Source organism: Eucyclogobius newberryi, unplaced genomic scaffold, assembly GCF_026437365.1.
Source record: "Eucyclogobius newberryi isolate DKJ021-1_F unplaced genomic scaffold, fEucNew1.0.hap1 SCAF_117, whole genome shotgun sequence".
Classification (NCBI taxonomy): domain Eukaryota; kingdom Metazoa; phylum Chordata; class Actinopteri; order Gobiiformes; family Gobiidae; genus Eucyclogobius; species Eucyclogobius newberryi.
The window spans coordinates 123,880-137,390 of NW_027315743.1; the positions used below are offsets into that span (position 1 = coordinate 123,880).

General features: G+C 40.7%; 1 protein-coding gene across 14 annotated transcripts in view; it reads left to right on the plus strand.

Annotated features, from left to right (window-relative positions):
* The window catches only part of dmd (dystrophin), a 243,449-nt gene that overhangs the window by 82,924 nt on the left and 147,014 nt on the right, over positions 1-13,511 (plus strand). For 10 of the 14 annotated variants that reach the window (XM_072440238.1, XM_072440234.1, XM_072440231.1 and 7 more), the window contains 4 exons: positions 110-289; positions 8,132-8,301; positions 8,387-8,422; positions 11,335-11,458. In XM_072440238.1, coding sequence (XP_072296339.1) covers positions 110-289; positions 8,132-8,301; positions 8,387-8,422; positions 11,335-11,458 — 510 coding nt within the window. The remainder of the gene's footprint in view (positions 1-109; positions 290-8,131; positions 8,302-8,386; positions 8,423-11,334; positions 11,459-13,511) is intronic. The other 4 variants (XM_072440239.1, XM_072440244.1, XM_072440246.1 and 1 more) reach the window with 1 other exon arrangement.

Here is a 13,511-nt window from a genome sequence, read left to right on the forward strand (position 1 = left end):
CAGACTTGTGTTAAAATACATGGATACATAATATTGACAATCATCAGACCACAAAGGGATATACAGTACATATGGTAGATGGAGTAGCATTTGTTCTGTGTTGTTGCAGATGATAAAAAGTGAGCTGGATGTGAAGCGCCCCACCATGGACAAGCTGTGCTCCATGAGTCAAGACCTGCTCTCCAGTGTGAAAAACAAGGACGTGGCCTGCAAACTGGAGGCTCGCCTGGACAGCTTCGCTCAGCGCTGGGACCGGCTGCTGCAGAGTCTGGAGATCAGCATAGCACAGGTAATGTCCACTGGTGCACATTAGACTAAACCCAGGAGTAAAGCCTAACCCAGGAGTAAAGGCCGAACTAAAGCCAAACTCAGGACTAAAGCCAGGAGTTAAACTGGGACTAAACCTGGGACTAAACCCAGGACTAAACCCAGGACTAAACTGGATCTAGACCAAGAATAAACTGAGCACTAAACTCATGAAGACTAAATCCAAACCATGACTTGACCAGAACTAAACCCAGGACTAAACCAGGACTAAACTGTGACTGACTGTGACTAAACCCAGGACTAAACTGGGACAAGACCAGAACTAAGCCCAGAGATTCACTTAAGACTAAACCCAAGACTACATTTGGGAGTAATCCCAGACTAGAACAGGGCAAAGCCAGGGCAAAGCCAGGGCAAAGCCAGGACAAAGCCAGGGCAAAGCCAGGGCAAAGCCAGGGCAAAGCCAGGGCAAAGCCAGGGCAAAGCCAGGGCAAAGCCAGGGCAAAGCCAGGGCAAAGCCAGGACAAAGCCAGGGCAAAGCCAGGGCAAAGCCAGGGCAAAGCCAGGACAAAGCCAGGGCAAAGCCAGGGCAAAGCCAGGACAAAGCCAGGGCAAAGCCAGGGCAAAGCCAGGGCAAAGCCAGGACAAAGCCAGGGCAAAGCCAGGGCAAAGCCAGGGCAAAGTCAGGGCAAAGTCAGGGCAAAACTAGAACCAAGCCAAGGACCTCACTAGGAATAAACAGACTTAAAACTCACAGAGACAATTAAATTGTTAAATAGATCAACATTGGTGAATCAGAAGTTAAACATGAGATAAGAAAAAGAGAGAATGGTAGACTTATAATATTTCTGTGGCATCTAGAGTAAGAGATGCAGAGGCTGCTGTGGCTGGTAGTTCTGCTGCGGTCTTTGTTGTTGGTTACAAAAGTTTTCTCTGTGGTAATTGGAATAGATTACTTTGGAGTGTGCAGCAATACAGACGTCACTGATTAAACCAGTACATCTTAGGCTACGATCAATACAGGCTTTCAGTGAGACTGTTATTGCTCTGCTCACAAATGTTTTGCTGTTACCACACTAATACAGCTAGTATTTTACCTAATTATTGATTTTGAACATTTTGGACAAGCTTTCATATTCATAATATTCAGTTCTAAAATGTATGCCTTTTATATATTTGCAACTTTTATTTGCAAATTAAATATACAATGTATATGTTTTTACAGAGTATTATCCATAATAAATCCATCCTAAAAAACGACGATATACCATGTTTTTATACAATAATAACCAATTAGCAATCAACACACCACGCAAATGTTATGATATTTTAACTACATTAATATATATTATATTACTTAACTTAGCAATTTGACTTTTATCTTTAGCAAACCTACAAGTCTGGTTTTCAGTGGACTAAATTGGATTTTAATAGAGCATGATAAAAAGGCATTTTATTGGAGTGGAGGAGGAAATAGTGTGTGAGTAAGTGTGCTAAGGATGAGGAATACAATACAACCCCATGCCATCTTATTACAGCTCTATTTATACAGCCGTTCTCACATGGAGGAGGGAATATTCACACACTTAGTTCTTAACAGGTAAAACAAAGTGAAAGTTCAGTGGTACGCTAAATAAGGTTGCCATATAGAGGTGTGTAACTGATCAAATTGAGATCCACTTGTTTGAAACCGTCAATGATCAGCATCATTTTTGTTTTCATTTTTAAATTGGGAGGTCCATATGTATTCCTCTGTCTGGAAAATAATGTGGTTTAGAGATGATTTTTGGACTTTGGAGGAATACATTTGTGTGTTTAATTTGAGATTTTAATTTAGATTTGACCTTATTTGATAACTGCAGTTCTCCTGTTGGTCAGCTGCATTTCTGTAGAAACACATTTTTAAAATCCCCTGGGGTTAAACAAAAGTAATTCTGTTTCTGATTAAATGGCAATGATAAAGTATGTGTTATGTTTACTGCCATTTGTGAAAAGCAGCAACTTCTTGAAGCCAAAATGTAATATATTTGATGCCCTAGTAATATATTATATTTTTGTCTGCCTATTTTAAACCATGATTTTGAGCTGAACCTTAGAATACCTCTTACTTAGTTAGAAGCAGCCCTCCAGCAGCTTCAAATCCCAATTCACTGGACTGTTATACATTACCCTATATTATGTTCCCCACTCAATGCATTTCCATCACTGCCTTTTCTGGCCGAAAATCTTTATTGTTAGCATCAGATGAAGGAAAAACAACTTCTTTGATATTGTACTCTATGGATATGGTGCATATTATGTTTCTATTAGACTTCGGGGCACCAGAGAGACCGACAATCATAGCTTAGCAGTGAATGCTACTTGGGCCGCACTGACAGTATCCCCAAGGAAGCATAAACTGTGGGAGTGATTTATGAGATTTCACAACACATTATAGGATGACTAAAGAGATGGAAACAAATGCATAGCAAACTTATAGCGCTAGTTTAGACTGTTATTGTTGAGTATTAGCACAAGTGAGATGCAACACTGCAGTAAAGATTACGGAGTATTACACACAGGGGGAGAGAGGGGTGGATGAAGTGGCACTTTCATAAGAACCAAGTTTTATTCAAGATGGATGAGATGGTAAACAAACTATAAAAACAACAATAAATATAGCCGCAAGCGGCAATGATCGGCCCTCGCCACGCCGCAAGAGGAGGGGGGCGCTAACGCGCCCCAATTGTCCTTTTATTACATCTACTGCTGAATCTGTGACGCTGTCACATCTTCCACCCTTTGTTTTACAATTCAAAAAGCAATTTTATTTTGAATTCTTTGCAAAATGTCCGTGACTCTTAGAATAAAAATGTGTATAACTTTTACCCCTGAAGAGGAGTCTCACCAAATTTCAGGTTAATAGGGCTGACGCCCTAAGAGGAGTTTGTGAAAGTCTAAAGTGTAAACATGTTCTGGCGATTTCCCCATTTCACAACTGATTCTAATTTGACGCAATTCGGACTTTATCTGCGCAAACGGCAGAAATGTTAAATTTGGGAGATTTCTGAAATTCTTGCTACAGTTTGCGGCTTCGCCGCACAGAGACCGTGAGAGGTATCAATGTAATTTGGATAACTTTTGATGTCCCACTCCTCAGTACCATTTTCACCAAATTTCAGCTTTTTAGGGCCAACGCCCTGGGAGGAGTTTGTAAAAGTACGACGTTTGGAAAAACTCCGAAGTCATGTTTAGGCATTTTTGAAGCAACATGGCCGAGATTTGGTTGGTCTTCTGTGATTGGCCGAAACCTCATGCGGGTTTGTTTTGTTTCCTTCTTCCGGTCAGTGCGTAGCACGTTACTAGAGCATAATCTCTTGATAATTTTCGACGCCCGTCCGCCCCGCCCCTTGTGCGGGCCACGGCGCGCCGTGCTCCCCCGTGCGCTCCCCGTAGCACCCGCGCACCCGCCCCGCTTCTCGCACGCACCCTCGTACTCCGCGCGCGCACTCGCCGCCTAATGTTGGCCTAATGCTCGTTGCAGTTTTTTAGCATTTCAAAACAATTACTGCCACAACGATGTATTCACAAGACGAAAAATATTAAGTCTTTTCAGCTTCAACCCATTTTGAGATAATCCTTTACGGAACTAATAGGCCTCTCGCCATCTTGTGGCGCTTGGGCCTAACTATGTACTTTTCAGTGCAGATTATATGAATTTGCAATTATATGAAAATGTAACAGAACTAAAATGGAGGGTAGTGAAGTCGTTATTGGAATAAATAATATATTGTAGCTTTTTTTGCTTATTGGCTGTATTTGGTTTGGTTTTCAGCTTTTTCAGTTTGGCCTCAAAATGGCCAACTCCAGTGTAAACACACTCATCCTGTGATTGTACTGAACTCTTAATTGTGTAGTCAATCTTAGCAGTCAATTGTACCTGACTCGGGCTAACGTTACCACAGACATGGATTTGCCTGTTTTGTGTCCCAAAATAACCCAAGAGCAAAAATACACACATATACAAGTGTCTGCCTCCTCAAAACATATTCTAGCAATTAATAGCAAATAATATTGACCAGCCTAAAAAAAAGGTTAGGAATGTATTAACTTTTGGAACAAATTGTATTCACTCGAGTAATACATTTTTTTGAAGTAGCAGTATATTATGGACATTATTAAAAGCTTTCCTATCGCACTAAAATAGAATTATATATGAGATGTTATGTCCAGGCAATTACTTTTACAGTTACTCATACTTAAGTGACAGGTAATTTTTTGTTCTTACTTGAGAAAGTTACTTGGATAACTACTTTTTTACTTAATAATATCATTTGAAGTAGTGGTGTGAGTATCATTTTTGGCTACTCTACCGTCTGATTAGTGCTAGCTGTAGTTTATCCGTCTCTCTTCTCATCTGTCTTCATTGACTTGCTTATTGTAATCAGTCGGATAATTAGCAGATCGAACTCTGTGGCACACACTCGCATATCTCGTCTTGTCACACACACTTTGCGGTCGTTGTCATGGCAGCAGGAGTATCCCTGTCGCTGTTGTAAGGGATTTTAACTTTAACTGTCAGTAGAGAGAAGACCTGCGCCCACTCGACCAATTCCATTGATTGTGACTGTGGAAAATGGAAATGAAATATATAGGCATGGGAACAGGACAAAATCACAGTTTTTCTTCTTCAAATGGTCCCTTTTTGTGATATGAGTAGGAATGATTACCAACTGCATTTCCTTTCCATCACTGTGGAATTTTTCATGCCAGATTTTATTTCAATCCTGACAAAACTGATTAGGCAATGTTGCAGTGTGTTGCTCAGACATATAATGACTACAATGCCTTTTGTATTATAACTTTCTTCAAACTCAGTTAATTTGCGATAATAATAATAAATATAGCCGCAAGCGGCAATGATCGGCCCTCGCCACGCCGCCGCCACACCGCCGCCACGCCGCAAGAGGAGGGGGCGCTAACGCGCCCCAATTGTCCTTTTATTACGCCTACTGCTGAATCTGTGACGCTGTCACATCTTCTCCCCTTTGTTTTACCATCAAAAAGCTATTTTATTTTGAATTCTTGGCAAAATGTGCGGCTTTGCCGCACAGACGCCGTGACTCTTTGAATGAAAATGTGGATAACTTTTGATGGTCCACCCATGATGATGAGTCTCACCAAATTTCAGGTTAATAGGGCTGACGCCCTGGGAGGAGTTTGTGAAAGTCTAAAGTGTAAACATGTTCTGGCGATTTCCCCATTGGAATAACTTGAAAGGTTTCGGTCATCGTTACGGCAACGCCATAACAATTATGACATGGGTCTCATTGACTTTTTTGATGGGGATGCTAAAATTGAGTTGTGTGTCAAATTTCATATAATTTCGCAAAACTAAACATTTAACCTCCATATAAAATCTGTAGGGGGCGCTGTGGCGCCAAATGAATTTATTTCACTTCAAGTAGGTTTAGGGCAAAGAGTTTAACAACTGATTCTAATTTGACGCAATTCGGACTTTATCTGCGCAAACGGCAGAAATTTTAAATATGGGAGATTTCTGAAATTCTAGCCATGACAGGTATCAATGTAATTTGGATAACTTTTGATGTCCCACTCCTCAGTAGCATTTTCACCAAATTTCAGCTTTTTAGGGCCAACGCCCTGGGAGGAGTTTGTAAAAGTACGACGTTTGGAAAAACTCCGAAGTCATGTTTAGCCATTTTTGAAGCAATATGGCCGACATTTGGTTGGGCGGACGGCGTTGCCGTAATAATATTTTTTACTTCTCTTGTCACCATCTACCTCGGCGCCAAATTTCATGATTCTACGATCAGATTTTTTTTGGGTCATTTCCCATCTCTCAATGCATTTTTGGTACATTTGGGGGCGCTGACGCGCCAATTTTTTTTATTTTAGAAAAGGGAAATAGCCAGAATGTAGAGAGGCACGTTTTTTAGAGGTGTGAACAATTTTGTGACTTTTCGTCAATGTTCACTGGGTGAAAAATAGGGGGGTTGGTCCCGAGAAGAAGAAAGAAGAAAGAATAATATTCCGATGCGAAAACAATGTTTCCCATTTTTCAAATATCATAAACTATACATTTTCGGAAAGCGCTCGCGCTTTCCTACCTCATGGTGTGGGTCCCTGGTCACTGACGGGTACTTTCGTTAATTTTGAGTGGGCTCCGCCCACTTTGTGTTTTTGGCCCTCTATACAGTAATAATGTTAAATTTTTGCATTACATGCTTATATGCACGGAACATGCAAGAGATGGGGAACGTATTCGTGAGCTACTTAGCGCAAATGAGTGCTTTATATGGGGATGACGACCGCTTCGCGGTCGTCATCTCAATGTAAAGTGCTCGTTTAGTGCGCACTTTTGCACGGGCTTCGCCCGTTTACAACGGTAATGTTCCATTTTCCTACTACTAATTAGTATGCACGGGGCGTGCATGAGTGAAGGAGTGCGTTAGTGAGTGTTTGGAAGTGGGCGAGCGCTTCGCGCTCGATTTCGTGCGCACTACGTGCGCACTTTCGCAGCCGTGCTTCGCACGGCCTTACGAGATTAATAGGCCTCTCGCCAGCTTGTGGCGCTCGGGCCTAATAATAATACAATTTGCCTTTCATTTGCTGTTGTCTATTCAATTTATATGAGGCATTTTTGAATATTCAGTTCATATATTTTGTAAACAATCTGTGTATGCTCGGTTCTTTTATTTTTCCGTTTGAACCCAGATCCAAAAAAGAGACAAACTAAATTATGTGGGGAGAGCGTTCCAAAGTTTGGGGCCGACTACAGGAAAGGCTCGGTCGCCCCGGCTTTTGAGTCTCGTTTTTGGGACGAGAAGTTGGAACTGGCCCTCAGACCTCAGCGAGCGCAGAGGAGTGTAGGGAACAATGAGGTCTGAAATGTACGCGGGGGCCAGTCCATGAAGCGCTTTAAAAACTCTAAAATGAACAGTGCAGTGAGCATAAAATAGATGTGATGTGTTCTCTATGACGTGTGCCAGTTAAAAGACATGCTGCGGAATTTCGAACTAACTGTAAGCGTGACAGGTTAGCTTGGCTGATACCAACAGTGAATCACAGAAGTCAAGACGTTAAGAGATAAAAGCATGGGCCTCTCCAGGTCGCTCAAAGAGAAAACCGTTTTGCGTTTAAATAAAAGGTGATAAAAATAGATTTAAATCATGAGCAATCATAACTGTTCTTTTCACAACAGTACACTTTTAGCTTGTGTTCACAGTTGTCCTGCGTTCATGATCAGGGGTTGATATTAGCTTGGTTTGGTCCTGTTTTAGTCCTAGGTGACATGCCCTGTTGACCATGTATCTAACCCAATCTGCACTCAAAAGACTATATAAACTATATAGAAAGGGAGTAAACCGTGTATTTTAGTGGTGGGATATATAAATTAGATTAAACTCATCCCAAAATATTCAGCTAATCCTCTCCATATCTTTTCCTTTTTGCTGCTGTCCCATATATATCATTTTAATGTAAATAAAGTAATGAATGTTGGTTGAACGACTAAAAGAATATAGCCATCCTGGTCTAGTCCAGCTTTAGTTTGGGGTGAAGTCGTAGCATAGTCCCATGTGGTGTGTGAATACAGTTTTTGAGTGTAGTTTTTGATTCATGGCATTTCAGGACCTCTATATGTTGCAATACTACTTTCCTACCTCTAAGTACTCCCTCTTTCCCAAATCACTACTTGGCCTCTGCACGGATGTTGTTGCCTGTCATCTGTTAAACTACCCTTCACTCATGACCTATCATAGCTTCCACTGCCCCAGTACCATGACAAATGTGGACCGAGGTTTATTGCCGCTTTGAGACCACTGTGTTTTTCAAACTTTTGATATGTGGTGTGGATGTACAGCTCTCGTCGTCCATCACGGTTTCCCAGCAGATGGAGGCAGTGCACTCTGTCACCACCACCACCGTAACGAAGGTCTCCAGGGAGAAGGTGGCAGCATTGAGGCAGACCCGGGAATCACCGCCGCCACAGAAGAAGAGACAAGTGGTGGTGGATTCAGAGCTCAGGAAAAGGTACACGAGATTAAGTACACACTATACAAATATTATAATCAATAGTAATCATACAATTTGAGTCTAACTTCTATGGCAAATTTAGTTTCATGCATCCATTTCTGCTAACATATCTCACCAGGTAAGTTACATCATGTAGATATTAGGGATTGTAGTATTTAGTTCCTAGAAAAGTGGTTAGCGAACCTATATTTAAATCCCTGTTTAAATTTCCATTCAATGTAGTTTTAATGTAACTTTCGGACCTTGACCTGTGATTTGGAATGATTATTTATAGAGGTAACAGAACCAGTGCTATGATAATACTGCATTAATTATTGAATTGGAGTGTTTTTGTCCAAGAACTCAACAGCAGTATGCGTCGCGCCCTCTAGTCTAGTGCATAGCGAGTGTACATGAATTCATGTACATTGATTATTAAGATAAGATAAGATAAGATAATCCTTTATTGTCCCACATGGGGAAATTTCATTGGTGCAAAGCAGATAGATACAGAGGCAGATACAGAAGAAAATAACAGATCACATTGCCTATAGGAATTCTGAAAAACACTTTCAGTAGAAGATCTCCTATAAACAAAAACTCCCATAGACAAATAAATAAATACATAAATACCATTGCATGTGATCACGACAGTAATTGCACATGAATATGTGTCACGACAGCACATAGATTGCACATGAATTTCACAGTAATTGCACATGAATCACAACAGTAATTGCACATATGACGGAATTGTACATGGTTAGGTCAGTATTGCGAGTGTTCAGTACTAACAGTGTTTGTTATAAAGTCTGACAGCAGCAGGAAGGAAAGACCTACGAAACCTTTCCTTCACACAGCGAGGGTGGATCAGTCTCTCACTGAAGCTGCTCTCCAGAGCGGACAGAGTGTCCTGCAGGGGGTGGCACTCATGGTCCAGCATAGATGTGAATCTAGCCAGGACCCTCCTGTCCCCCACCTCCTGCACCAAGTCCAGAGCGCAGCCCAGGACGGAGCTGGACTTCTTGATGACTTTGTCCAGCTTCTTCCTCTCCCTCTCTGTGATGCTGCTGCTCCAGCAGGCCACACCGTACAGGAGGGCTGATGCCACCACAGAGTCGTAGAAGGTCTTCAGGAGTGGCCCTGTCACTCCAAAAGACCTGAGTCTCCTCAGGAGGTAGAGCCGACTCTGGCTCTTCCTGTACAGTGCGTCTGTGTTATGAGTCCAGTCCAGTTTGTGGTTCAGATGAACACCCAGGTACTTGTATGAGTCCACTCTCTCAATGTCCCGTCCCTGGATGTTCACTGGTGAGGGGGCAGTGGGGTGACGTCTGCGGAAATCCACCACCATCTCCTTGGTCCTCCCCGCGTTGATGAGGAGGTGGTTCCGCTGACACCAGTCCACAAAGTCCTGCGCCAGTCCTCTGTACTCCTCGTCATCGTCGTCCGTGATGAGTCCGATGATGGCAGAGTCGTCAGAGAACTTCTGCAGGACACAGCTGTCTGTGTCATGTCTGAAGTCTGCAGTGTAAAGGGTGAAGAGAAAGGGCGCGAGGACAGTGCCCTGGGGCGCCCCTACACTGCAGGTCCGAGTATCAGACACACAGTCCCGGGCTCTCACAAACTGGGGTCGGTCCGTGAGGTAGTCCAGGATCCACTACTATGCATGTTTTGCAGTTTTCAAACTATGGGCAATATTTCAACACAAAAATGATACATGCAAATTATATCTGTAAGGCATTATAGGAGACAAATTTAGCTTTTTTCAGTTACTTATTGCTCTCTAACATAACTATTTTTAATTGTGACATTTCACCAAAATAAGCCGCAGATTGTCATTTATGAGTCTTTATTTCTGAAAAGTGGCTATGTGACATTTCTTTGAGCACTCAAGAAACTAATGATGTGGAAACTTATAACAAGGTTATAATTAATACTATAAAACTATATCCCCTTCAACATTACTGTAAGATGACTACATTTATCTCCTTTTCAATCCCTCTCCTCTGCCTTTCACACATGTTTTATTACTGCCTGTGACACACTCCACACTTGCTCCAAACCACCAGAGTCATCTTTTTTATTGTGTGATCATAAAAAAGAAAATCTTTCTCCATGTTTTAGTGTCTATTTCTGAATCTGAAAGTACAGTTATAACTATATAAAATTAAGTATGTAATTAGATATTGCACAACCTCATTTAAATCCCTATTTGCAAATTGCTTATGTTAGCAGTGCTATAGTGTTTAGTTTGTTTACCAATGTGTACAATAAGTAGTAGATTTTGTCTCTTCTCAACACTCACTATTCATTAAATATGATGTGAATTGATCACTTTCTGTCACAGCTTTCACTTTTGTAATGTGTGTAATGGTCCTATTTGTAGTCTTTTATGTAATTTTAACAAGGACAAATCACTAAAAGTAGTATCTGTCCTCTGGTAATTTTGGATTAGCACCATTTTGTTAAAGACAAGTGGAGTCATTAACAAAATGGCAAAATACTATTTTTGCACCATTGAGGTCTTTAGTTTTACTTTTTGACATACATAGGTCTCTGTTACACCAGTCAAATTATACATTATACATTATACATGTTCTATATACGTAGAAAAAAGTGTCATACTTGTACTAAATCACTTTTGAAATGTGTTTCTTTTGAATATATACAATCATATAAAATGTTTCAAAATGTACTTAATTGATGATACTTGATTAAAGATACTTCCCCATATACACAAACAACAAACAACACAACGATATTGAATTATACTAGTTAATGTCAATGTTAAAGTCTGCACTATGTAAACTTTCTACATTCTTACTGTGAGCGGGGGTGCCTCTCCACCAATCTGGCCTGTAACTTTGCCTGTTGGCTTCACTTGCATGTAGATATAGTTAAATGCCATACCGTGGAACATTCTAGGCAAAGTAACATGGAGATAAACATGTGGTGTACCATCCATCAGAAAACGTGCATTGACCTTTAAGTGAAAATTGACATTCATATTCTTGTTCGTATATTGTGCTAATAACACATTTGTGCCTCCAGATTTGATGTAGACTTCACTGAGGTGCACAGCTACATGACGAGAGGAGAGGCCATTTTACAGAGCCCCGAATTCACTGTGTCTCGAAAAGAAGGAAGCATCCAGGAACTATACGACAAAGCCCAGGTAACAAACAAACCAAGCGCCATCCAACCCACACCAGCCTTCTATGGCTTATTACTGTCAATTCAAATGGAGCATAACACTGTATTTAATCATTGTAATAAGCAGCCAAATATGTTTACTTTGAGTCCACCAGCTGTAACTGTCACTTTGAAGACTCAAATAAGAGCAATGATGTGCTGCGCTCATATAAACCTATTTATAATCATCACAGGCAGACTCTAGTGGCTCTCGAAGCGCCTGGGCAGGATTCATATTCATAATGTGAACATTTACAGTCGACTAGATTTGAAGTGTAATTGAAAAAAAAACATGTTTATAAAGTTTTATTTGTATTTACATTAGATCCAATGAAATATTTTTTTATTGTGTCGTTTATCAGTATAAGTAAAGTGAAGTGTAATTTAAGTATAATATATCGACTCAATTCAAACCCGATAATAGCTGGGTGGATGGAAAAAATAGCTGCTATTGCAATTTTTACTACATTTTTACTAAAATTAGATACAGTCTATGAATGAAATGTACAGGATGTCTTGATTTTTAATTTTCTTCTTTGCAAATAATCATTCTACATGTATGTTTTACCAATACTTTCTACAATTACTACTGCTACTTCAAGTTCTACTACATACTACTATTGCTCATTGTTCTCACTTTTAAAGATGCTGTGTCACTTCTCTGGTGGAGATTCCATCACATGCTTCTTTCCAACAAGTTGTTATGGAATTGTCAAGTATGACATCACAGGTCCAAATGTTCAGAGTTCCTTTAACACAAATAACGGAAATAGGGAGTTTGTCTGAGACGTCTGAATTAAAGGCATATTAGAGAACACAAACTTGCACAAAATAATGTCAGTGGGTGTATTATCAAATACAATTTGAATATTAAAGCCGCAAGCGGCATCCAACGGCCCTCGCGGGCCGCCGGCCTTCCCACTCTGCGCTTTCGACTTGATAAAGATGGGGCCCTTATTGTGTGTTGAATTAAAAAAGAACTTGACAGACGGCGACACATTGGACATGGCCAATCCAGTGCAAATGAACACAAGTGTCAGTCAAATTTGCTGCGCCGCCGCACAGAGACCGTAGCACTTGGAATAAAAATATGGATAACTTTTGATGCCCCGCTTGTGTAGATGATTTTCCCCAAATATGAGCTTGATCGAGCTATTGCCCTTAGAGGAGTTTGTTAAAGTGTGAAGCGTAAATGTGAACATTTCAGAGATTTCGCTGTTTTCCCAATTGTGACATATATTTGCGGGTCAGCCACACAGAGACCGTAGCACGTTAGAATCAAAATATGGATAACTTTTGATGCCCCGCTTGTGTAGATGATTTTCCCCAAATATGAGTTTGATCAGACAATCGCCCTAGGAGGAGTTCGTTAAAGTGTGAAGCGTAAAAATGTGGTGATTTGAGCAATTTCGCGATATTCCCATAAGGATATCATGGGATGTTTCTGTCATCGTTACGGTTACGCCGTACAAAATATGACTTTGGCTCTCATACTTTTATGATCAGGATGGCAAATTAGAATTTTGTGCAAAATATAATGTCATTTGGAAAAACTCTATTGTTTATAGGCCACTCTGAAGGCCAAATAGTCAGAATTCAGGGAAAAGTTTGCGGCTCCGTCGCACAGAGACCGTAAAAGTTATCCTTAAAATTTGGATAACTTTAGATTCCCCACTTGTCTAGGGGACGTACACCGATTTTGAGGTTGGTGGGCAAAACGCACTAGGAGGAGTTCGTTAAAGTGTGAAACAGAAAAATGTGGATATTCGAGAGATTTAGCAATTTTCCCATAGGGATAACATGGGAGGTTTCCGTCATGGCTACGGCTACGCCGTAAAAATTAAGGCATAAGTTTGATTGGCCTTTTGCTCGGGACCCCAAAATAGAATTTTGGGCAAAGTTTAGAACATTTGTGTAAAACCAGTTTTTGTCCATCAATGTTCACTCAAAGGCAACTCTGTAGGGGGCGCTATCGCGCCCATTTCAATTTTGTCATCCTAAACTGGTCCAAACTTGAAAGTTTAACAACTGATTCA